This window comes from Medicago truncatula, chromosome 1 (genome assembly GCF_003473485.1).
Source record: "Medicago truncatula cultivar Jemalong A17 chromosome 1, MtrunA17r5.0-ANR, whole genome shotgun sequence".
Taxonomy (NCBI): Eukaryota; Viridiplantae; Streptophyta; class Magnoliopsida; order Fabales; family Fabaceae; genus Medicago; species Medicago truncatula.
In genome coordinates this window covers 7,993,646-8,017,976 of record NC_053042.1, presented here as the reverse complement: position 1 = coordinate 8,017,976, position 24,331 = coordinate 7,993,646, and the positions used below count along the sequence as shown (strand labels likewise).

Below are 24,331 nucleotides of genomic sequence, written 5' to 3'. Positions count from 1 at the left end.
TAATATTAATTTAATTTTACAAGTTGCAAAACAATATCACTATCTAACGGGGCCAAGATTCGTAAAACAAGCTGCTAAAATCATATAAGCAAAGACAAGAAGGCATCATATCATGAAAGAATAAGCATCCATATGGCAATTTGTGCCTTCCAACTATTACACCGTTTATGTCTTGAAGGTGATATTTGACTAGCAAGTAGTATACAAGTACAAGCTTGAAATAGCATGCAAATGCATGTTCTTCTTCTCAAATGCCATATCATATCCCATCAATAATATCTTAAGATTCAACTTACAAAGCATAAAAGGTTGAGAAATCAATTAAAATAATAATTAGTGAAGGGAAACCAAACAACATATGGAATCAAGTATGAGAGTCGTTATATTAAATCAGACAATATGGATTTGGCCAACCATACAATAAGCTACTTTTACATTAACAAATTATGCAATCCATTTCTTTTCATTAGTCATTACATAACATATAATTAAAAATTAGTTTAACAACTACAACACTAGGATATCATCCGTTTGCTCACCTATTAAACTATATATTTGACGTACAAGAATTTTTTTAATTATACATTATTTACACTAATCAGGAGTTTTGTTGTATTGTAGTGATCATAAAAGTCTCGTTGTATTATTTGATGTAATCATCTTTTTTATTCAATCAATACAAAATATTTTCAGTTTAATCATTTAATCTCTTCCAAGCCCTCTATCAAGTTTCCCAACACATTCCTAAAAAAAATCAAGATTCCTAACACTATCTACGATCTCTATTTTGTTGAGAAATGAATCGATAGTTTCTCCCATTTGTGAAACTCAATATAGGCATTAGTGAAAACATAAAAAATGGACGGGAATAATATCAACTTATCAAGAAATCTTTTGGTGGGAAAAACCTTTTCAACGTGTGTAATGAATAAACATTATTATTTGGTTATTTCTTTTAAAACTCGGTATCCGATCCAATAATCTGAGGGGACCAATCTCACCACCCACTTGCGGGGCCCCATTTAAAGCGAGAGCAAGCTCTGTATAGACTTAGCCCACCGAAATTGGCACCAGAGGGAATCGAACTTGAGACCTCTGGAGGAGCAAACTTCAAGATCTCAAGCCAACCACTAGGTCGACCCCAAATGGGTTAATGAATAACCATAATTGAAATACTAGAACTTCATTCTTAAGGAATATTGCTACAATTTTCTTTCATAAATAAACACTATATAAAACTCTCTAGTTTTCCCACTCTTTCTTTCTTGAGCAAAACTCTATTGTGCAAAGTTGTGCTTTTTGCGTCTTGTTGTTGTGTTGCGCTTGCCCAATATATTATTGTTGTTGTTGTGTTGTTGTGTTGCGCTTGCCCAATTTATATAAAAATAAAAATAAAAAGGCCTCCACTGTTGTACCTAAAGAAAAACGGTCCACGCCGATTAATAAGAAGTGGGCTTAAATATGACTAGTTTCTATCTCTTGAGAAATTTAACGTTAAAAAAAAAAAACCTTTCAGAAATTCTTTTCCCTCAAATACATCTGACGCTCCTTGTGAAATTCGTAATAATGCACTTTGATTTTGTATTTTAAATTTTGAAGTGTCTTTCTCAATCATTTAGAAAAGAAAATTTTTTGCCAAGTTCAATTTAGTCAGAGTTGAATCGTTGTTAATTGTTGTTTCGGGGATTTTTACACGTTTGTATTCTAGAATCTAAACAGTTAAAAAAATCTTACACTTTCACATTTTAGAACCCGAACTCTATCTATTTCAAACCCCTCTTGTGACGAAAATGTTTTTTTTTTTACACATTTAGATTCTAGAATTCAAACAACAAAAAAGTCACTTTTACTCATCCAGATTTTAAATACAAAAACACCATTTGATGTTGTAGCAAATGCACGTAATTTTTAATCTCAGTCGTTCGTTAGATCGAACGGTCAAAATTAAAAACTGTAAAAATGATCATGACCGTACAATTCTAATCGGACAATGTAGATGCTTTAAAGCACCCTGCTGTTACAATAGGAAATCTGCTTCTTAGGGATGGAATTCTTAGACATGAAACAAACACCTAAAAAGGTGGGACAAGTTTTGATGAAGATGGAGATCATAAATTCATGTGTAAACTAGCACTAATCTCTTTGTCATACAAGCATCATCAAATTTTATATTATAGACATTAAGGAATAAAACTCTTTTAATGAATGTTAGTTCAATTGATAACGAGTTGAGCTCATATTTAACAAATGCGTAAGTTTAACTCTCATGCAATCCTATTCGTCTAAACTTTTATATTACAAAAAAAAATTGAGCAAATAATCATTTTGGTCCCTGACTCTGCACCTCGCTGTCACATAGGTTCCTGACTCAGGATTAAATACAAATAAGTCTCTGACTATGCACTTCCGTTATCACTTTAGTCCCTGACGTTAAAAAAATATGCTAAGTGATGATGTGGCACATATGAGGTGTCACAAGGATCAAAGTGAAAGTAGAAAATGGTCACTTTGGTCCCTAAACCAAAAATCAATATTCCCAAATTCTTAAATCTCAAATCCCTAAATGTCATATAATTCTCTCTTTTGTTCAAAATTAATCTTCCATTAAACACAACTTATTGTTAGGTCTCTGACTGTGCATACTTACTATCAGTTAGGTCCCTGACAATGAATTAGGAAATCCATTAGCATCTATTACTCTTGATTATTGTTATATTCACATGATAATTCATATCTTTACCCCGTAAGTCTGAGCATACAATAATCAAGAGCTCAAGATATTTTCAAATGATAATTCATTTCTATTGAATTTCTTTTAACAAAATTTCTAACTCAAAATGTGTTCTACTCAGTAGGTATTAGTGCTACATCTAACATAAGTTGTTTATGTTTTCAAGTTTATTATCAAATTTTTCACTTTAATTTTTTCTTTCATGCATGAGAAGTTAAAGCAACTAAAGCATAAGTTCTTTCATGTAATTTAATAGCATGAATATGATATTTGATATTATTGAATCAACACATTCTTGTACAAATCACCTTCTTGCACAAATCTGAATGTCATTGTCTATGCACAATGTCTTAAACTATGGTAATAATAATCACAACATGCAACTTCAAGCCTGTATATTTTAGTAAGTGAATTTATGCATTACTTATTCAAATCTCTCCACCAAAAATTGGATATTGTTGTTGAAAGACACATAAAAAATCAAGCTATGAATTTAAAATACTTACAGGGATTATAATTAAACACACCATTCATAATTAATTTCTCTATATATGTAATCCTGATGCCATTTTATACTAAAGGGAGAAAGAGGTAACCGAACCACAACACTATGGCACTACTATAAAACTCCAAACCTTAGCCCAACATATCATTGCCTCAAGATCAGCTTTCAAGCCAAAAAGGTCCCTAATAGCCATGGACTTTAGTGAAATTTCATGTTTACTGTCAGGGACCTAACTGATAGTAAGTATGCACATTCAGAGACCTAAAAAACTAACAATAGGTTGGTGTTTAATGGAAGATTGATTTTGAATAAAAAAGATAATTAGATGACATGCATTTAAGGATTTAAGATTTAGGGATTTGATATTCAATTTGGGGATATTGATTTTTGGTCCAGGGACCAAAGTGATAATTTTCTACTTTCACTTTGGTCTATGTGACACCTCATATGCGCCATATTATCACTTAACATATTTTTTTAACGTTAGGGACTAAATTGATAACGAAAGTGCAGAGTCAAGGACTTATTTGTATTTAATTTTGAGTCAGGGACCTATGTGACAGCGAGTTGCAAAATCAGGGACTAGTGACTATTTGCTAAAAAAAAATGCGTCCGTGAGTTTAAGTAAGTTGACAATGACATTGTGTTAGGCAAAGAGTTCCATTTCGAATTCCAATTTCTTATAAATAAACTAAAGGAAAATATCTGAGAATTGTTGTTGACACATTGCCATTGGCTGAGAAACACTAGTAATTTATCCAAATTTCTCTCGGTAGTTAACTGCCGAATTATGGAATCGGCTGTAATTAACTATCGAGGAAAACTTTGGCAGTAAACTACAGAGGAAAACTGAAAACTTCGGCAGTTAACTGCCGAGGAAACCTCAAACGTTTTTTTTTTTTTTTTGACAAAAACCATAAATTGTCATTAATAATATTTATTGATTTTGAATGTTTCAATCATTATTTTGGTACGTTTCAAACAATTGCAGTATTATACTTATGCGTATATATCTTAATAAGAATAGCATTTAAATCAGTGTAAAAATTAAGCATTTGAATATTGTTTTGCACATTACTTAAATAAAAATAATAATAATAAATCGTTAAAATAATTGTGCACAACGATTTTTTTTAAGGTATAATATGTTGTTATATTTTCTACATTAAAATAATTGTGCACAAAGATTTTTTTTTATTTAAATAATTTGCAAAACAATATTCAAATGCTTAATTTTTACACTTATTGAAATGTTTATTGAGGACTTAAATGCTCTTTTTATTTATAATGTTTTTTATTGTTGCATTTTTTTTATTGAATCATCATTTTAGGTTCATTAATTACCGATGGAAACATTTTTATTTTTTGATGTGTGTTTTTCATGTTAATTAAAGTAATAATATCTGAAATATTAGTATAAAGGAATAATATGTTAGCCAAACATATAAATAATGACATACATCAATGAAATTAATTACTAATAATTACAAATATAATTATTCTATCATTTGTAACGTTGTTGTTGTTGCATTTTTTTTATTGAATCATCATTTTAAGTCCATTAACTACCGATTGCAGATATTATTCATCTCTCATATTTTTTCATTTATGGCAACAAAATCATATGAATGAAATCATAAAAATAATTATGTTTAATTCTTTAAAAGGATTACAGAATTAAATTTAATTAAGGAAAATTTAGGTGTATTTCCTTATTTAATTTTGAAATTCCTCGGCAGTTAACTGCAGCCGATTCTTTTAAATTTTGGCAGTTAACTGCCGAGGAAAATTTGAGTAATTTACTCATGTTTTTCAGCCAAATCAAATGTGTCCACAACAATACTCAAAATATTTTATAAAATATTTTAAAGACTATTTCTAGTTACACCCGATAAATCTTTGTCGAGTAATTAGGTAATTACCAATGACATTAACAAAACTCTAATTACTATTCATAACGTTAATCAATTTATCCTCAATCAAAAAGTTGCGGAGGAGGTAATTGACGAAACTTACCAATTTTTGTCTATTTACTCCACGTTTGTCACACTGATCGAAACCCTGCAGACATTCAAGTCATACCGCGCATTCATCACCTCCATCTACTGTTTTGTTTCTTCCAGCGCACCTCTTTCAATTCGAGTAAGAAAGCTGTGTTTTTCTGACTAGATTCGATTATGTTTGATTTTTCCTTTGGGTTCAATTATGTTCAATGTTCAATTTAATTATATTCGATTCTGAGTTCGGTATTATGAAGAGAAAAAAAAATAGTTAATTTTGGGTGTAACTGAGATTTTTGGGGTGTGGGTAAAAAAAATAAATTAAAATTGTACCCTAGTTTGAGCCTTGAGGGTTTATGGTCTCATCAGAATCTATGAGCAAATATAACTGGCGGCGGTTAAGAAAGTGTAGTAGTGTATGCTGATTTGATTTCATCATCATTGTTTTTCAATTTTGAATCTCTCAGTGGTCACTCACTGCAATCTCTATCTATCATCTTATTATATTGAGAAAATAATATTGAATTCAGGATCGAGAAAAATGTGTTCAAGTGAAAACAATAAGAAAAGAGTGACATGGGAAGGTTGCAGCGTCTTGCTTGATATCAACGATGGTGATCGTCTTGTTTTTGCTCGTCTTTCTCCTGCAGCGTCAGTTTCTTTTTCATCCTTAATTTTCTTCTTCTTTACTTAATTTAATATAATATATTTGCAATCAATTTATGAATGTTAATATTGAATTATAATAATAACTAACTTTTCAGGAAATTGAAGATTGGAAATAAGAATTGCTCACTGCAGCCACTGATCGGTTGTCCATTCGGTACTGTTTTTCAACTTGACACTTCTTCCGATGGCGCTCCTTTTCTATCTCCCTTTCAACCTAAAGGTATGATACCTGATACAACACTGACACAAATAGTATAGAATTGATTGTTTGTAATTAAATTGGTCCAAATATGCCTTTGAGGTGAAATATTGTTATTACATACAGTCTGTTTGGATTGGTTTATTTGAGTTTATCTGCTAACGTGAGTTTTGTGAGACTGTTTGGAAGAATTTATGAAAACAGCTTATGACATTGTTCCGAAGCTATTTTCAACTTATTTTCATAAGTTCTCCGAAATAGCTTATGAAAATTAGAATATAATTGTTTGTATGTAATTAAATTTGTCGAAATCTGTCTTCAAGTTCAATCTGAAGTATCGTTAATTACTGCATACAGTTCGTTTGGATTGACTTATTTATCTATCGACATTCAAGCTTATTTGAATTTTCAATGTTTAAGTGCTTATTTGAGCATAAATGTTACGTGCTTATTTGTTTTCAAATATAATATGAATAGGTTATATGTTAGCGCTTATCATAATGATCGTTTGTGCTGTAAACTGCAAATAAGTTATTTATTCAAACAGGGTCATAGTTATTTATTTGCTTGTTTTTTTCTGTTTAAATATTATTACTATTAAATTTACTTTTATTTGTTCAGTCTATAATATATGCTTTCCTTTTGCTTCATTTACACTAAATTCGTTTTTAACTGAAATACAACTGTTTTGCAGCAAGTGTTTTGTTTTCAATTTTCCATTTATTAGTTCTTAACGGTATTTTTTGTTTGTTGTAATAAATTGCGTCAACGAACTATCATAACCCCTTGGCAAAGCAACTAGTCCAATCCCAGTAGCTTGTTTTTATAATAGCTTTGTTATGGCTTCTTTGTACTTCACCTGCACTCTTCGCTTTTACTCTCATTCTAACCAGCATGGTACATCTCGATCTGCCATATAGGTAATATTAATAACACTGAAGACATAAAAGATGGTCGATTCCAAGCCGAGTCAAAAGATGGTCCACTCACCGGTGAGTTGAGGGACAACCGGTCGTTGATCGACAATAATACTGCGCAAAGCCTCACTGGTGAAGATATAGAAGACATGCGAAGGTGAGGACATCTTATTTTGTTTGGATTTTCAATGTTAATGTTGTCTCTTGAGATTCAATGAAAAAGAATGATAAAGTTTCACGTGTTCTGGATTTGTGTACTTCGGTTCTATATGTTTGATATAGATGGGCCGTATAAATAAACATATCTTCAGTACCATACTACCATTGTTGTCAATGTGAATTCTGCAATCCACATCTTCCTTTTCTGGAACAAACTGTCTAGTTATTATTTCCTTGGTATGCTTGGGATTCAGTAGTGAAAATTATGCTATTCTATATATGCAGGCAAGGTGCTAAGGGTGATGAAATAATTGAAGCTCTCATTGCCAATAGCGCAACATTTGATAAGAAAACTTCATTCTCACAGGTATATATCTAAATGTATAAAGAGATTATGTAGTTTGTAATTTAGAGTGAAGATGTAATTTGGCTACTGATAAATGTTATTTGTGTTATTTTAATCCTCTTCTGTCTATACAAATGAGCTCCAGGACTTGCTAACAAGTCCACCCTTCCGGCATTTGGTGATAGTGAGCGAGTGTAAAACATTACTTATAAGGGCATTAGATGTGTGCATTTAATGTTTTACTTCAACTTCTTTACAAGGGCTCACGGATGATACCAAATAATCGAAGGGTGAACTCTTCAGCAAGGCGGCAACTCTGGGGATGACTTTGTGTAGACAGAAACCCTCAGGGATCCAAATACAAGATGTAGCATCTTTTATGGACCAAATTGTTTACTCTCTTTATCTAGCGAATGAACTGAAGCTCACTATATCTGTGCAGGAGAAATATAGACTTAAGAAACAGAAGAAATATGCACCAAAAGTACTTATAAGACGTCCTGTTGCTCGAAGGTGACCTTTATTTTTATGTTATCGTTGTTGTTATTTTCAAATATTGCCAAAGCTTTACATTTCTTTTCTCTCTGAGGTGTGCGTTGAAAATCAAATATGTAGATGATATGGTTTAAGAAAACATAAATATTTTATTTGTCTTTGGAGCATTTGGTTTTTTCTTTGATAATGGTAATTGATATTCAGTGCGTGATCTCTACATGCTATCATGCCTTTTGGGTTTTGGCACTATTCTACAAAAAGAAGTGCAAGCAAAAAGTCATCTCTAACAATCTCTAAACAAATTTGAGGGCTTTTTGGTTTGATTTTTTTCTTTTCTTTTCTGTTTTCATTAATAACTACACAAATGTACCCTTGATTTCACTTTGTTCCACTTTTTGTGTTACAATATCTTATATATACATTTTTATATATTATGAGTATCCACTCGATGTCTTATGGTTATTACTTTTTATTTTTTTCCAGTATATGTGAGGCTTATTTCATGAAGCATCCATTGAAAATTGGGTAAGATGTTTTACCATACACATTTATTTCTGTTAGATTTGAGCTATTCTTTTGGAGCATGATGTAAACCATGAATATATATAGCATTTTAACATCTTTAATGTCCGTATGTGGTGCAGAGAAAAGAAAAAATAATAAGAATATAAAAGAGCAAATTTCTACCTTAAATGTATAAGAATTTTGAATTGATACACAGGCTTTAAAAAAAGGTGCCATTTAGCATGGGGAAATAATAAACTTCCCCGCATGGTCAAGTAGGTTTTAGACTTTTAGGCCATTAGATCAAATCAAATAGAGAACACATTTTTATCATAGACCCTCACCACTATATTTTTTTCCCATACATCTTCCACCGCCATTCTACCCCACGTGTGTTATGAAAGAAGGGACGCAATTGTTGAATCCGAATGTTCTATAACAGTTTCACAACTTCCCATCGTTGACATTATTACCGTAAAATTGTAATTTTTTTTTCTATTTAAAAACAAAATAAAAAATACACCCAATTTCACTTTTGTTGATGAAAAAGGATGACAGAGTTGTATAATATCGCCAAAGCGTGTCGGTAAGGAAAGAAAGAATTAAAATAGGTTTTCTGGGACATTCTAATAAAAAGAGGGAAGTTGATTTATGGGAAAAGAATTGAACTCTGCTCAAATTGGGGTTTTAGGGTGAATTTGATGCATGCTATTTTATACTGGATCAAAATTAGTTTTTAAAATGTTGATTTGGTGTGGAAATTGCTGATTTTAGGATCCGCGTTATTATGTTGAAATTGATGTCCCAGTGTTGATTTTTGCTTAATTGCTGATTCTATCAATGAATATGTTTAACGAATTTGTCCTGTCAAAAAAAAAAAAAATGTTTAACGAATTTGTTTGTGGGGTGAAAGGTGTGTAACGAGAAGCTACAGTTAGAGTCAATGGTTTATGAGAAAACGCCGAGGTGGGGGGGAATGTAGGGGGAATGGTGGTAGACTATGTGCAGAGAAAAATCTAGTGATGAGGTTCTATAATAAAACTGTGTTTTCTATTTGATCTAATGGTCTAAAACCTACGTGACCATGGTGGGGAAGGGAAGTTTATTACTTTCCCATGCTAAATAACACCTTAAAAAAATGGAAACTGCTATTTTGTGCTTTTCTGTAAACCGCAAACTTTATCCAGTATCCAAACAACTTATTCTGGATGTAAGTATTCTGAGTTCATTTTTTCTTGCGTTTTGGACATGTACATCATGTGTGGCATCTTTATAGTCTGAAAAGTGTGAAGGGGTGTGTATGTGTGTGGCTATTATATTATTGAATTGTAGTATCATTCTCTCTTTGTATATATCCTTGAATTGGTTTCTAACTAACTATAACTGATTCAGATTCTTGCGTGTGGACACATTGTCCCTTCTACTTTCAATGGCTAATGTTTCTTCAAATTCTGACATTCTCGTTGTTGATATGGTTGGTGGCCTTCTTACTGGTGCTGTGGCAGAGCGTTTAGGAGGTGTGATATAAATTTAAACTAAGTTTCGGTCATTTAGATTTTACTCTTTCTAAATATGGTGTGCGATAAACTTGAATCATCACAACAATGAGACGTAAAAAGTTGTCGTTATACTGTTGATCAATAGATATATTCACATTCCATTCTTAACAATCTCTGGGTCTAGTGATTGATAGTGTTGGTTTTCATAGTTCAGGAGCTAATACATGCATTAAGTTTTACAATCTAACGTTAATGTTTTACAGGCACTGGTTTTGTATGCAATTCATATCTTGGAAAGGCACCATCCATGGATATTGTGAGGATATTTAATTTAAGCGACGAAATCTGCAAGAGGTCAGCTGATATGTTTTGTTGCAGTTTACCAATTATTTTTGAGTTAAAATCATGCGAATGTTTTTTTGTCAGTCTTCATGCTGAAGTAAGTTTCGGTTGATGCACTGAAAGAGAAATGATTATCCTTTTTAAATCTTTCATTTTTCAGAAAAAGTTTGGATCACTCTTTGTATTGGCATGGATATCTTTTGCATTATCGACGTGATTAGTTTTTTCTTCCAAATGAGTAGCTCTAGATGCATTTTTTATTATAGTTTTATAATATATATAGCTCAGGAATCAAAGAGAAATGTTTATAGGTTTCTATCGGGATAGCCATGTGTTGAATTAGTAGGTATTAGGAATATTGATCAAAGTGATATGCATGTTCACCAATCATCTTACAAAATTGAAGTATCCTCTGAATCATTTAGTTAATTTTCTGTTACTATCTAAGAATGTTTATACAACTTGTCTGAATGTGCATGAACTGAAGTTTTGTTTCTTTTGTCTGGTGTTATTAACATCTTTTTATTTATTGCAGAATTGTAAGGTCTTCCATTTCTGACTTGTTGTCACAAAAGGAATCATCTCAACAAAATCCAAAACATGATGACGGCAGTGTGGAAAGCCAATTAAATGTAAATTGCACTTCCTTGATCTTCTAATTGGTTCTATCTTACTGTTCGAACAATTTATCATATGTTGCGATGTTGCAGAATCAAATGTGTGCATCAGTCAGCATGGAGGAAATCTCTCATTCGTCAGAAAATGGAATTTCTGATCTTGGAGCTGACAATGCTGAAAATATTGAGAGTTCCACATTTCCTGCTCTAAGAGCCTGCAAAGCTATAAAGGCTGGAGAAAAAGCATCTCAAGAAATCATTGACTCGTGGAAGGAAAATGGTTTTTCTAGGTAATTAAACTTCAATCAAAGTTACATATTTGACTCACTTCACTATTCTAAAAATCATAAAATTGAGTTTTTCTTTTATAATTTGCACAGCCTAATTATTGCTGCACCAGACTTGGATACTTGGACATTGATTAAAGACCTCTTACCACTTTTATCAAACTCTGCCCCATTTGCTATTTATCACCAATATCTTCAGGTAATTTTGGTTCAATTTTCAAGCTTAATGAATAGCGATTTATTATAAAGGTATCCGTGCATGATAATATTTTCAATTAATTTGTTTTCTTTTGTTTCTTTCATGTTAAGGATCAAAAGTTTATTGTTCTGGGTAGCTTTGGTTATAAGTTTAGGAACATATAAAAGATAAGATTATGAATAGTTCCAAATTTTTAAGAGATCAAACATATAAATGATAGATTATGAATAGTAGCAAATTTGTAAGAGATCAAACATTTTGCAACTTAGACTTCAATCAAATCCATATGTGTATACTTAAAGAGGCATTACACAATGCTGCACATATTATCAATTTAACTATCATGTATCCTGGAGATTGTAGATCATGTGTAGGTTTGGGTAAAGTTGAAAATTTTCAATACTTCATTTGGCACTGAATGCCAAATAGATTATGCTTCTGTTCACTCAGTTGTTAACATAATCTTCTTGTTTGTTTGCTGTATAAACTGCAGCCTCTAGCAACTTGCATGCACAATCTACAGCTTGAGAAAATGGCCATCGGATTGCAAATAACTGAGCCTTGGCTACGTGAATACCAGGTACTTAATTATTCTTGTCAACATCAATATTATGAAATTATTGGTATTTTGAATTCCTTTGTTCATAAAAGTAAATAAAAAGGGCAAATAACTTAATTTTATCTATCTTGAAAACTAATCACACGTCAATTTCAATTACCAATTCTGTGCAAATCTCTGATAACTATTTAATGGTATATTTTATTTTGTAGGTACTTCCATCAAGAACTCACCCATGCATGCAAATGAGTGCATTTGGGGGTTACATTCTCAGTGGGACAAAGATCTGCAGCAGCTGATTCCAGCTCAACCATCTCCCTTGATTACAAATTTTGTCGGCTTAAAGTATGGCCAGTGTTCACTAGATATATATTTTACTGTTTTTTCTGCCCACAAGCCTTTTAACTACCTCGACGGTTTCACCTGGTGGGGAATGGTTTGAACCAAGTCCTTCCAACCTCCTGATACAAGGATCGAAACCGGCGTTGAGGAAAGCCTGGAACATGAAATAACAAAGAAAAAAACCTTTTAACTACCTCAATTTTTTTGCGGGCTGCAACAAGATTTTTGTAGTTTATAGCTTTTCTATTTTATTTCATTTTTACCTGAAACTAAATAATAGTTACTGTCATTTCTCAAATCTTTTTGTTACTTGCTTTCATTAATCTCTAATAGAAGAACGGTCACTGTTATTGCTTAAATCTTAGTTACCTACCTCCACAAAACTAATAGCTTCCTTTTCCTTACATCAAATAATGGAACAGTCCAAAATGACCTGCTTTTTCTGTTAGCAACTATGTTAATTGAACATCAAAATAAAAAGACAGTCAAATCTAATGTTTTTATTTTGATGTTCAAATAACACATCTATACCGAATAGCTATGTGAGTCACATGCTATCTTGTGAATGTCGGGTTCAATTAGGCCATTTAAATCCCTGTCCCACATATGTTAAAGATTAAGTTTACGTGTATATTTGGAATCAAAATATTTATCAAATGCATATGGAAGAGCAGATTGCTTCGAGATTTTGCTGCTTTTGCTGGGTGGGTTGTGACTTGTGATGGCATATTCAAGTATTGTTTGTTAACTAGCCATCTTCACAGTTAGGCTTAAACTGAATATCTCCAGCAACCGAGGAGATCAATTTATTGAGTCTAAGTAGAGTCACATGAACAAAACTATTTCTCGAGAGTTTTAACATATATCATCAATGTTGATTCTTTTACGATCGGTTCAAACTGCATTACATTAATTAAATAACACTAATTAAATTGGAAGAGACTCATGTCATTACATACAAGTGATCATGGATTGAATATATAATTTTTATCGAGTTTAATAATATTTACAAATTCATGATGTAAATAAAATTTCTTTTATACGAATGCATATAAATCTATAATTTCATTGCTTTGTCATTGTGAGTGTTAACATATATTAAAAACATAATTATATAATGCGAGAAGATAACTAGTTTTTGTCAATATATACGAAGTGGTACACTATTGAAATTTCCATGTATAATTGTAAGATTTCATGTTTAAACTCATACGGATATGTTCAACCTAATAATTTCAATATTGGTAATTAGTTGTTTATATAAAATAAAATTAACAATGTACATTTATTAAAATTGATTGGAAATTAATTTCTATACTAATTATTCATGTGTAGAGTATAGCGTAATAATATAGGGTAATAAAAAATTTATGTGTATAATTTTGTTTTTACAAAATGTTTACATAAATTTAATAGTGAGTAAAGTGAGAAAATTAAGAGGTTAATATTGTAATCATTTGTGAAGTTTTATGTGCATGTAATATCACACATTAATTTATTTAACAATTGATATTACTTATTTATTTTAATCTCTAAAGAAAATATAGATGTCAAATACAGTGTTTTTTGATTTATTTTTTATTTCATAGAAGCTAAAGAAAATGATGCAAAAATAATGAGTCAAAAAAAAATAAATTCCACTGCGATTAATTAATTGAAGGAAGAAAAACTACATGTAGATATTGACAGCGACAGGCTAACAAATAGAATGATTAGGAGGAGGAGGCACATGAGGGAATAAGCAACAATATTGGTCATCATGATTTTGAATTTTGGCGATTAGCATCATGGTATGGTGCATTATATTCATACCATCTATGTTGGACATTCCCAATGCCCCATATAACATATAATAGAATCCAAGGTTTTTCTTTCTTTTCTTTTTTACCCTTTTTTGTACAATATTTTTACCCTTTTTATCTTTTGTTAAGAGGAAACATATATATCACCTTGTCCAACACATGACATCCTTTTCGCTTGTTTTCTTTGGACCTTTAGATGTACATTTTATATGATGATAGTCACATACATAACATTTTATTAAGGTCCCTTTATTACATGACAAGTTTATTTCTTTTCACCTTTTGCTTTTGATGCCAATAATCCATCCACCATGGTTGTTTAGCTTTCTTGTGGTTGACAAAAACTTCCAATAAAGACCCGTGCCCTCCACTCCACCAACTAAAAGATAGTGATCCTAATCCATTGCTTCTCTTTGCAACTATTCTATCCTATCAAGGGACAATGGAGAAGCAATCCCAATATATAACCAAACATCACGCATTTCCAATATATTATTTATAATCAAGATTTTTGAACCAATTATTATATTATATAGTTTTGGTATTTTTTTGTACACATTATAGTATTTTAAGTGTGCCACATGATTTCTTGGAACATATTTGCAGCATGCATTCTGGCACAAAAAAGAAGACAAAGTGATCCACATGAGAATGGGAGACTTCACGGATAAACTTTATTTAAAGCAATGTGTTGCTCATGCTGTCCTCCTCCACGTTTTACAACTTAATTTGAAATTATGTAAAGCTTATCTGCTGTGTGAAGTAAACAACCATGCAAAAATGAACAATTAACGACACTGAATGTGACAAATAATTGATGAAATGAGAAGGTTAATTTGGGGTCCAGTTACAGTCAACTTGTGCACCTCAACTAATTTACATCTTTGATTTTGATCAAAAGCAATTTTGTTTGTGGTTATTCATACATGTACCTTCACCACCAAACTATAACTATTTAGAATTTAAAGTTTTGAATTTTTCATTTATTCTTTTCATTTACAAGTTTTATTTTACTTAATTTACAAGTTAGTCTTTAATTGAATATTAAAATGTGGATATGAGAGATGTTTTAATTATAACAAAACATTCTCTTTATATATGGAAGTGAGGAGGGATTTACGGGTCTAATGTCTTTGCATCATATAACAATAGAGTCACATATCTTATATAGAGTCTCATACCATTCGATCGTTTTAGCATGACAATAATCAATCATTTATTCGTCTGTTTTGTCAAACACAAATGTAGTAGATCCTTCTTATTTATACTCACTCGAACCCGATCATATTGATCAAAATACTTCATGTTGAACACTTACAAACTAATGGAGATCTTCTTCTTCTTTTGTAAATTGAAAGTATTCTCTCAAATTAGTTCATTCTTAAACAATGGAAATAGGATCAACACTAAAGTTAGAGAGAATTGTAATAGCCTTCTGTTAAGTCTCTTTAAATGACATTCACTTCCCTGTAGTTTTCAAAATGAACTCACCTACTCTATCTATACTTACTAAAAACAATTGCGCCAATCATTTTGTTTTTGTCATGCTTACTTTTCTAGTCATTCACCAAAAAGACACTAGAATACACACCCATTGTGCCACTAGGAACATTACCATACCTTTCAAATTGCATATATAAGATGTATGTGATCATACCTCTACAAATTAAAGTGAAAACTCTAGTCATATCATATATATAGTGAATGATAAGAGAGGCGGTGAGTGCATTTTGAAAACTAGAAGGAATTTTAGGTAAAATGTCAACGCAATTTTTTCATAAAATTAATTTGAAGAGTATTACTCACTCTCTCGACTCCTTTATATTGTCGTTTTTTTATCCAAATTAATATATACACAACTAATACAATTTGTTGTGTTTGTATAATTAAATTATTCATCTAAGTGATACAATTCAACCAATGATTCAATAATTTGTTTGATAATGATTCAACGATCCAGTACATATATTTTAAGGCAACTCTAAATGAGATTAAATCTGATCGAGTTTAGTAAGGAGGTAAGATATTGAAAAAATCCTATCAAATTTAATACGATTTTTAAGGCTAGTTATAATTAAGCCGTAATTTGGTCACCCTAATCACTCACTCACTCGGTCACTAGTAGTAGAGTTACTTGGTAGCATAAAATGAAGAGAAGAAGAAGAAAGTGACATTTGCATTTGCAAATTGAAAAGCAACAATTTAACGGCTCTTCTCCAAAACCTTCTTCTGTTACTTTTCCCCCTTTCATCTCTCACCGACAACAACAACAACAACATTTTCCGTCGCCGTCGCCGATCTTCCACCGCCACCGCCACCGCCAGATTCACCTCATCTCGTAAAACTCTTATCATTTTAGATTTAACACTTTTCTTATTCTTCTTCGTTTTCATTTTTTGCATGTTTAAGTGCTTGTTTTCTGTTTCATTTTGCGATGTGTAAATCTTATCTAATCAAATTCTTTCAATGCATTATTACATGTCATAGTTTTGTTGAGTTTCATCGTTTTTTCGCCCTGGATTTATTAATTTAGAATATAGTTCTGTTTTTCGATGAGCATTGTGCTGAATAAAACTCCTGAGGAGTGGTTTTTTTTTCCTCCTATGAACACTGCATTTTCAATTTGAAACTGAAAACCACAAGTTGAATTTGAAATTGATTCTGACATGTTTGGTTGCTCACGAGTAGAGCTGATTCTAACTTCCAAGTTAGAATTTGTAGCTTTTGAGTCTAAACGTGCTTTTACACAATTTATTTATTTTTATTTTTTGAGAGGTAAACTGAAATTTATTGTTCAACTCACTTTCACGTAAATGTATTCAATCATAAATCACAACTCACTTTTAAGTAAAATCAATTCATTCAAAATGTAAAATAGTTTATGATACAATCCATTGGATAGTATCATAGTATCATATCTAAAACGTTAGTGAGCAGGGAATTAGAACTATTTTAGTTATGAATTAGAATTTGCAAGCTTAATTATATTAACAGTATCATTGTTCTTTAGTTTCAGTTGCTTGGATTGGATGCTTTGGTATATCCTGTTTGGACTTTGGATTAACAGGTTATCTTTGATTTTTAATTTCAGGGATACAGAATGATAGGATCCTTTCTTACCTGGGCGCTTGTGTATGTTTCACACTCTCCAATTTTTTCGAATCTATATGGTGATAATGATTAGCATTGTGATGGAACATTATGACATTGTTTGATCCATGTAGCTGACCCCCACTTAGTGGAATAAGACTTGGTTTCTGTTGTGTCTGGTTTAATGATTAGCATTGTGGTATTTGAAATTTAATGATTTTATTTGTCCTTTGGTGTAATGGCAGGAGTGTTTTTGGCTATGCCTATCCAGCGTATGAATGCTATAAAGTAGTTGAAAAGAATAAGCCAGAAATTGAACAACTTCGATTTTGGTGCCAGTATTGGTATGCAATATTGTTTGATCCTTGATGCTAAACGTGTAGTATTTGATAACTTGTGGTGAATAATGATACTGATCATGTTTTTATCTTTCCATGTTGCAGGATTTTGGTTGCTGTTATGACAGTGTGTGAGAGATTTGGAGATACTTTTGTATCATGGTGGATGACTCTATCTTTGAAGGTTTCTGTTCTATTTCAAATACAGTTTATCATGGATTCTTATTTTTGAATTGATTTCTTCTTGAAGGGTCCCAATGTATTGTGAAGCTAAGTTGGCATTTTTCATATTTTTGTGGTACCCCAAAACAAAGGTATATAATTATTTTCTGTGGTAGAATCTGATATAAGCATATTATTTGCATTTCTTCAATATGATGGTAAAGTTTACGTTTGTGTTAGGGAACAACATATGTATATGATTCCTTCTTTAGACCATATGTTGCAAAACATGAGCCAGAAATTGATCGGAGCTTGTCGGAACTAAGGACAAGGGCGGGAGATTATGTAGTTGTGTATTCTCAAAGAGCTGTTAGTTATGGTCAGACTAGAATATATGACATTTTGAAGTTTGTTTCAGCACAATCAACACCAGCACCTCATCCCGCTCAGGTAGTTCACTATGATTATGCATTGGTTTTGTTTGCTATTACATTTGAGTTTGACTTAACTTTGGATATAAGTACTTATGGATGTGCATATCAAAACACAGTTAAAGCCACATACAACTTAATACATACCTGTTAAATCATTAATCTAGGGGGATTTGAACAAGGAAACTAACTAATAACTGGAATGACTCTTTTTTTTTTCTTTTTCTGATAAGCAAAATGACTCTCATATTTTATTCATTTATACCGTTGAATATATTTCATTTCATGTGTTTGTATTGTTAGACATCGTAAAGTTGTTATTCGCTAGAAATTTTGTAGATTAACATTTGATCGATCGTTAGTATGCATATGGTAGTGTTCTTTGCTGGCATTATATATCCTTTCCTTTCTCTTCCATCTTGAAAGTATTCATCGTTGGAGGAAAGTGTTCTTTGCGAGCAGTATATATCCTTTCCTTTCTCTTCCATCTTGAAAGTATTCATTGTTGGAGGAAAATGGGAGAAAGGGAAATAACTCTTTATCACGCAATCATAATTCATATTCAATATATGAACAAATTTGATACAAGAAATGATATATAACACTAATTATGGCAACAACAACAACCTAGCAACCTAATTAACTTGTAACTAACAATGTTACATCAACTATTTTATTCTCTTAACATATCTAACTCTTCTTCTTGCATGCTTTCTTTTAACAATCAAATTCTCCTGAAATTGCAGCAACGACCGGGACCGGGTGTGAGAGTTCGTAAACCTGCACCTGCCAAGGGCCAACCAGCCACTGCTACAGAACCACAAGTTGAAGAACCCCCATCTCCTGCCTCTAGCACAACTTCAAGTCAGTTCCAAAAGGAAGTAAAAGAGGAGTTACTGGATTCTCCACAAGCTCCTAAAGTAGCCCCTCCTGTTGCAGGTTTAAACAAACAGAAATCCTCTGTAGCTGCTTTAAATAACCAGAAGCCTCCAGTAGCTTCTTTAAATAACCAGAAGCCTCCAGTAGCTTCTTTAAATAACCAGAAGCCTCCTGTAGCTGGTTTAACTACTCAAAAATCTTCTGCAGCAGTTTTAATTACCCAGAAGTCTAATCCTTCATCTGAAACAATTATCATATCTTCGTCATCAACAGAGTCAAACCCAAAGAATATTGAATCAACAGCAACATCCTCCTCTTCAGCAACTGAAAATGGAAAATCTCTTGTAAAGGAGGAGACCAGAATGGAAGAAAGTATTCGGGTTACACGGGGAAGACTAAGAAAAACCAGATCAGTAGGAACCCAGTAGCACAAAATTGTCGATGTTTAGCCGGAAATAGGGTAGTTGGAACATTTTAAAGCGTTATGTAACGGTTTCGGATTTGTTGCTTCATTTTATTTCTTTTTCTTTTAATATGAATTTGTCTAGGCACGGAATCGTAGTAGCTTGATGCCACTTTTTTATGGAATCATATTATGATGGGATGGATATTTGCATCGGCTCCTCTGTATAGCAGGTCTTCACGATTAAGTGTAACAGACAGTATTAACTTGTTTTCAGAAACTTTAGTTGGTTAACAATAACATTTTAAATTTAAATTCTACTTTGCAGTGAAATTGATAGTTGTCATCAACATACAAGAAGTATTTTCAAAAGCAAATATTTGTAGTAGTTCAAACAAATGCTGCAACATAACAAATTGTGCTTAATATATATTCTTGATGACAACTTCATTGCAGGAGCAAGTAGGAAGGTGAAGTGTGGCAATGTACATAGGTTATGTTTGGATGGTTTATTTCGGCTTATCTACTGACATAAATTTTGTGACTTTGTTTGGGAGAGCCTATGAATACAACTTATGACAATTGTCATAAGCTTTTTTCAACAAGTTCTCCAGTATAGCTTATATAAACAACTTATAGTCTTGTCAAAAAAAAATAAAATAAACAACTTATAGCATATACACAAACATTTTAACGTTATTTTATTTTTTGTTATAAAATAGCTTTTGCAAAGTTATACATAAATGCTTATCGGGATAAGAGCTTCGTGTTATAAGTTGTGAATAAGTTGTTTATCCAAACATATCCATAGTTTCGGAATTTACTGGCATGGCAATAATGAAGACTTATTTTACTGGCATTTGACTTTGGAATTTCTAAGGATTTGTACCGTTAGAACAACATATATTTGTATTAGTTATAAGATTTCTGAGTGAAATTGTTGAATGACACGTAATAGAAGCCCTTCGTGCCATGGCAATAATGAAATTGAAATTTGGTTAGATTTTTTTTTTTCTAATGGCAAAATATATATATAAAAGATAAAAAACGGATAACTGTACAAATACACCAAAAAACCGTCCGAAGACGCCCAACACCAAAACCCCTAGGGTAAACTCCAGACCCCACAAGCGGGGAAGGATAAAACGCCCAAAGGCACCACCAAAAACCACAAAAACACCAATAAAAAAAAAACAGGCCCCCAAACTGCTTGTGTGATTTGATTAGAAGTACTTGTGTGGTTTGATTTTTTGTTAAAACTCTCGAGAAATAGTTTTCTTAATGGGTCTAATGTCTTTGCATCATATATCAATAGAGTCACATATCTTATATGGAGTCTCATACCATTTATTCATTCCTGATGAAATTAAACATTAAATGTTAATTTGTCGCATTCTATTGCTTTAGAATATTTTACGTACTTGTTTATTTTTAGTTAGGATTTATTTTCAAAATGAATGAATTGATCTTTCTAAGACATGCTTACCATCAAACAAAAGATTTTTTAAAAAAAAAGTAGTGAATGATTGGGAATTAAAAAAATAAACATAAGGTATTGTGAATGAATGAAAGTGTTAAATAAATGTAATGATGGTCGATGATGAATATTGTGAAAAATGCACGTTTAAAAGCTTTAAAAACACCATCTCTATCAAGAAATGATGTACTCACACAAGAAATCAGCGCATGTTAACTCACACTGGGGTTATTTATGAAAAATCGGGGTGGAAATGAGTAAAAACAAAGGGAGAAAACAATTTTCTCAAAGAAATAACAAAGAAAAAAGGAGAAATTAAGAAATTGAAAAAAATGCCCACAATGGAGCCACGTGGAAGATGAAAAACATAACCATGTCATGTGGTTGTGACAGCTTCACCACTGAATGGATGATGATTGATGATGTTCACTTGCATTGTTGATTGAGAGTTTCATTCATTTCATTGCCTAACAACACATTCAACACTTCGTTGAAGTGAATGAGAAATGACAATATCTTGTTCACTTTCACTTCCTCAATTACATTCATCCTTTCTTTCTTCTCCTCTTAAATCCTTATCTACTACACCATTAGCTAGAAATAAATTTCAACCAAAACCCACATTTTATCCACGTATTAGAGCTCTTGAACTTGATCAAAACACGGTTTATAATTTCCTCCTATTTCTTATTCATTAATACAATGTTTTATTTTCTATCAATCTTAAGATAAATATGTGAGTGTTTGTTTTTTCAGGTAGTTGCTATAACTGTTGGTGTTTTGAGTGTGGCTGTTGGAATTGGCATACCAGTGTTTTATGAATCACAAATTGATAATGCTGTAAAGTGTTTTTACCATTTAATTATTACTATATCATATAATATAATAATGTGTTGGATTAAAATTTAGTTATATATGGTATACATGTACCTTTTTTTTTTTTTTTGGAATTTGTTGCAGGCTAAGAGAGATAACACGCAGCCCTGCTTCCCATGCAATGGATCTGGAGCTCGTAAGTATCATTTTTTTTCTCTTCAATTTCATCATCACACTTTATACTTTTATGAATGGAGCATTATGGAGGTAGTTCACAAGTTATTGTTAATTTGGAGTAATTTTTACTTTTAGTACATAACTATTGTTGCTGCTGTAGTGTAATGTGCAAGGCCAACGTATAGATTAGTTTTTTTTTTCATCCGAGTTTAAATTGGCTTTTAGTTCATTGGAATTTCTCAATTAAAATATGTCTATGATTCTTGACATAAGCAGTGTTTGTGGATAAGTTTTTTTTTTATAGTTATTGTTATTTCTTGTCTTAATCCTTATCTCGAGGAAAAGAGACTCGTAATATGGAGTTTGGTTGGGAGTTAATTGTTAGGTAAAGTCTAATCAATGATTGTTCAAACTAGCAGCATTCGTTAAAGATTGCTTATAGGTAGTGTTTATGGATAAGTTAAATTATATAAGTTCTGTAAGAAAAAGAATTTAAAATGCAGAATTTCATTTCAACTTAGATGAGAAGTTATTATTTTAACTTTTTATTGGTATTGTATGATTCTTTTAATAATTCTATTTTTAGAAGTGTTTGTTCAATTTTTTTTGGTGGTGGCCGAGGTTTGAACCCCGAACCTTCATATATTATGCATTGTCTCTACCAACTGAGCTAAGCTCACGAGGACAAGTGTTTGTTGAGTTTAAGTCAAAGGGAGTGTCGAATAGTATTTGCTTGCAAAGAAAATTATATTAATTGCTTCTCACTACCACTGTTTTCCATAATATTAATCAGTATTTATTCCAACTAGACTAAATCCGATTCATTTCTATCTATACCAAGAATAATAAAATAGGTTATTGCCATTTTGTTTTTATTGAAACTTTTTGCGATGCTTATGATTGTGTCTGGTTGCTTTGTGCCGGTTACTAGACATTAGGTTGTGAATGTAATCAGTTCAAATCCACATCAGGTTGATAATTTCTTTACCAATCTTATCTTTGAAAATGTTGCACTTTTGCCAGAGAAATGCAGATTTTGTTTGGGAACCGGTAATGTGACTGTTGAACTTGGTGGAGCTGAGACGGAGGTCTCTCGCTGCATCAATTGTGATGGTGCGGGTTCACTGACATGCACAACTTGTCAAGGATCTGGAATTCAACCTCGTTACCTTGATCGTAGGTACGGTGTTCAATCTTATTTTCCCCTTTGTAATAATTTAATAATGAATTAGTTTAGTCATTATGTATACCATGGTAATTTTGTCATTTGGCACACGTTTTGCAATAACCATGAAAATTGCTAACACTATTTTGTGTTTAATATTTGATCAGAGAATTCAAAGACGATGACTGAGAGAAGCTAAGATTGTGGGCACTGATTTTGGATTTAATCGTGATGTTAATGTACTCGTTCCATTTCTTGTCTCTGTACACACCGCATACAACTATCAAAATCATGTTGATGCTTTCATTTGGTTTACAATTTTAACCAGTGATATTAGGCCACTCCCTTTCATGACCTATCTATGTAAAATTTTGGTGTTTGTCGACATTATTTATTGAATGTCCTGTTGTAAAGATTGAATTTTGTTGTGTATATGGCCCCAGGTGAAAGTAACTATGCTTACATAACTATCACCGTTGTTAGTTCTGTTCTTGTAAATGAGTTTACTATCTTTAATGGCTGGCATCATCGTTTCTTTAACAATATTAGAATTCAGAAGGATAATAAGCTTTAGTAATGGTGATAGGGTGAGAGCCTGAGAGGTCTCACTAAATTGCTCAAGGTTATTTGTTCAAATTTTGTATTACCACTGTAACAACGATACTAGAAGCATAATTAGTTTCTTAAGTGAGAGGTAATTCTTTGTTATTGCCTGAAATTAATAGAAGCCATGTCAGTTTTGCTTTTGATTGCAGCAGCAAAAGTGATAATGGGATTAAGGATAGCTTTAAGTTTGAATTCGTTGTCAGTGTTTTTTAGAGCTCTAAGAATGAAATGTGAAATCAAGTTCTCCTTTTTACTGAAGATAGATTAGAATTGGTTTTATCATGCATACATCCACAGTGAAAAGTTAAAAGACACTAATGCCGCCATTATATTGAAAACTGTATTTTTATTAGCAAAGGAAAGATGGTTTAATATTTGGAGCGTCTTTTAAAAAAAAAAAAAACATGATTTTAGAAGTGATCTTCATCTTTCATATGGGAAATAAAATATGCTTTTGTCCAGAAGTACACATCCGGATGACACAGACATTGTGTTTTTTTTGGAATGTGTATTTCTGAAGTGACTTTAGGGGTTGGGAAAAGTATCTCCCTTAATATATGCAAGCTTGACCCATAAGAATCATGGTGTATACCCTTGGGTTTTGATTTGTTGACA

General features: G+C 32.0%; 3 protein-coding genes across 4 annotated transcripts; all 3 read left to right on the top strand.

Annotated features, from left to right (window-relative positions):
* Positions 1–5,243: 5,243 nt before the first annotated feature.
* LOC11419256 (tRNA (adenine(58)-N(1))-methyltransferase non-catalytic subunit trm6) lies at positions 5,244–12,729 on the top strand. Of its 2 annotated transcripts, XM_003589419.4 has the most exons (14): positions 5,244–5,378; positions 5,767–5,887; positions 6,001–6,125; positions 7,025–7,178; positions 7,466–7,547; positions 7,969–8,039; positions 8,505–8,546; positions 9,918–10,042; positions 10,288–10,378; positions 10,902–10,998; positions 11,077–11,273; positions 11,364–11,469; positions 11,963–12,049; positions 12,241–12,729. In XM_003589419.4, exons 2-14 carry the CDS (start codon positions 5,778–5,780, stop codon positions 12,325–12,327), a joined length of 1,374 nt encoding a protein of 457 aa, XP_003589467.1. In that variant the 5' UTR covers positions 5,244–5,378; positions 5,767–5,777; the 3' UTR covers positions 12,328–12,729. The 2 variants fall into 2 exon arrangements, with proteins under 2 accessions (XP_003589467.1, XP_039689271.1); XM_039833337.1 differs by lacking the exon at positions 5,244–5,378 and having other exon boundaries at positions 5,423–5,887.
* Positions 12,730–16,272: 3,543 nt separating this feature from the next.
* Positions 16,273–19,795, top strand: LOC11422758 (HVA22-like protein i). The gene is made up of 7 exons (XM_003589420.4): positions 16,273–16,510; positions 17,264–17,304; positions 17,508–17,606; positions 17,706–17,762; positions 17,851–17,914; positions 18,003–18,212; positions 18,940–19,795. Exons 2-7 carry the CDS (start codon positions 17,273–17,275, stop codon positions 19,498–19,500), a joined length of 1,023 nt encoding a protein of 340 aa, XP_003589468.1. The 5' UTR covers positions 16,273–16,510; positions 17,264–17,272; the 3' UTR covers positions 19,501–19,795.
* Positions 19,796–21,345: 1,550 nt separating this feature from the next.
* On the top strand, positions 21,346–23,632 carry LOC11416394 (protein SPA, chloroplastic). The gene is made up of 5 exons (XM_003589412.4): positions 21,346–21,617; positions 21,709–21,792; positions 21,913–21,964; positions 22,969–23,125; positions 23,278–23,632. Exons 1-5 carry the CDS (start codon positions 21,459–21,461, stop codon positions 23,297–23,299), a joined length of 474 nt encoding a protein of 157 aa, XP_003589460.1. The 5' UTR covers positions 21,346–21,458; the 3' UTR covers positions 23,300–23,632.
* Positions 23,633–24,331: the final 699 nt, after the last annotated feature.

Coding starts and splice junctions, on each gene's coding strand:
- LOC11422758 (XM_003589420.4), top strand. CDS start 17,273: ATGATAGGATCCTTTCTTACCTGGGCGCTTGT. Junction 17,305..17,507: donor TTTCTTACCTGGGCGCTTGT/GTATGTTTCACA, acceptor GTGTAATGGCAG/GAGTGTTTTTGGCTATGCCT. Junction 18,213..18,939: donor CAGCACCTCATCCCGCTCAG/GTAGTTCACTAT, acceptor CTGAAATTGCAG/CAACGACCGGGACCGGGTGT.
- LOC11416394 (XM_003589412.4), top strand. CDS start 21,459: ATGACAATATCTTGTTCACTTTCACTTCCTCAATTACATTCATCCTTT. Junction 21,618..21,708: donor TTGAACTTGATCAAAACACG/GTTTATAATTTC, acceptor TTGTTTTTTCAG/GTAGTTGCTATAACTGTTGG. Junction 23,126..23,277: donor CCTCGTTACCTTGATCGTAG/GTACGGTGTTCA, acceptor ATATTTGATCAG/AGAATTCAAAGACGATGACT.
- LOC11419256 (XM_003589419.4), top strand. CDS start 5,778: ATGTGTTCAAGTGAAAACAATAAGAAAAGAGTGACATGGGAAGGTTGC. Junction 5,888..6,000: donor GCTCGTCTTTCTCCTGCAGC/GTCAGTTTCTTT, acceptor CTAACTTTTCAG/GAAATTGAAGATTGGAAATA. Junction 8,040..8,504: donor AGACGTCCTGTTGCTCGAAG/GTGACCTTTATT, acceptor ATTTTTTTCCAG/TATATGTGAGGCTTATTTCA.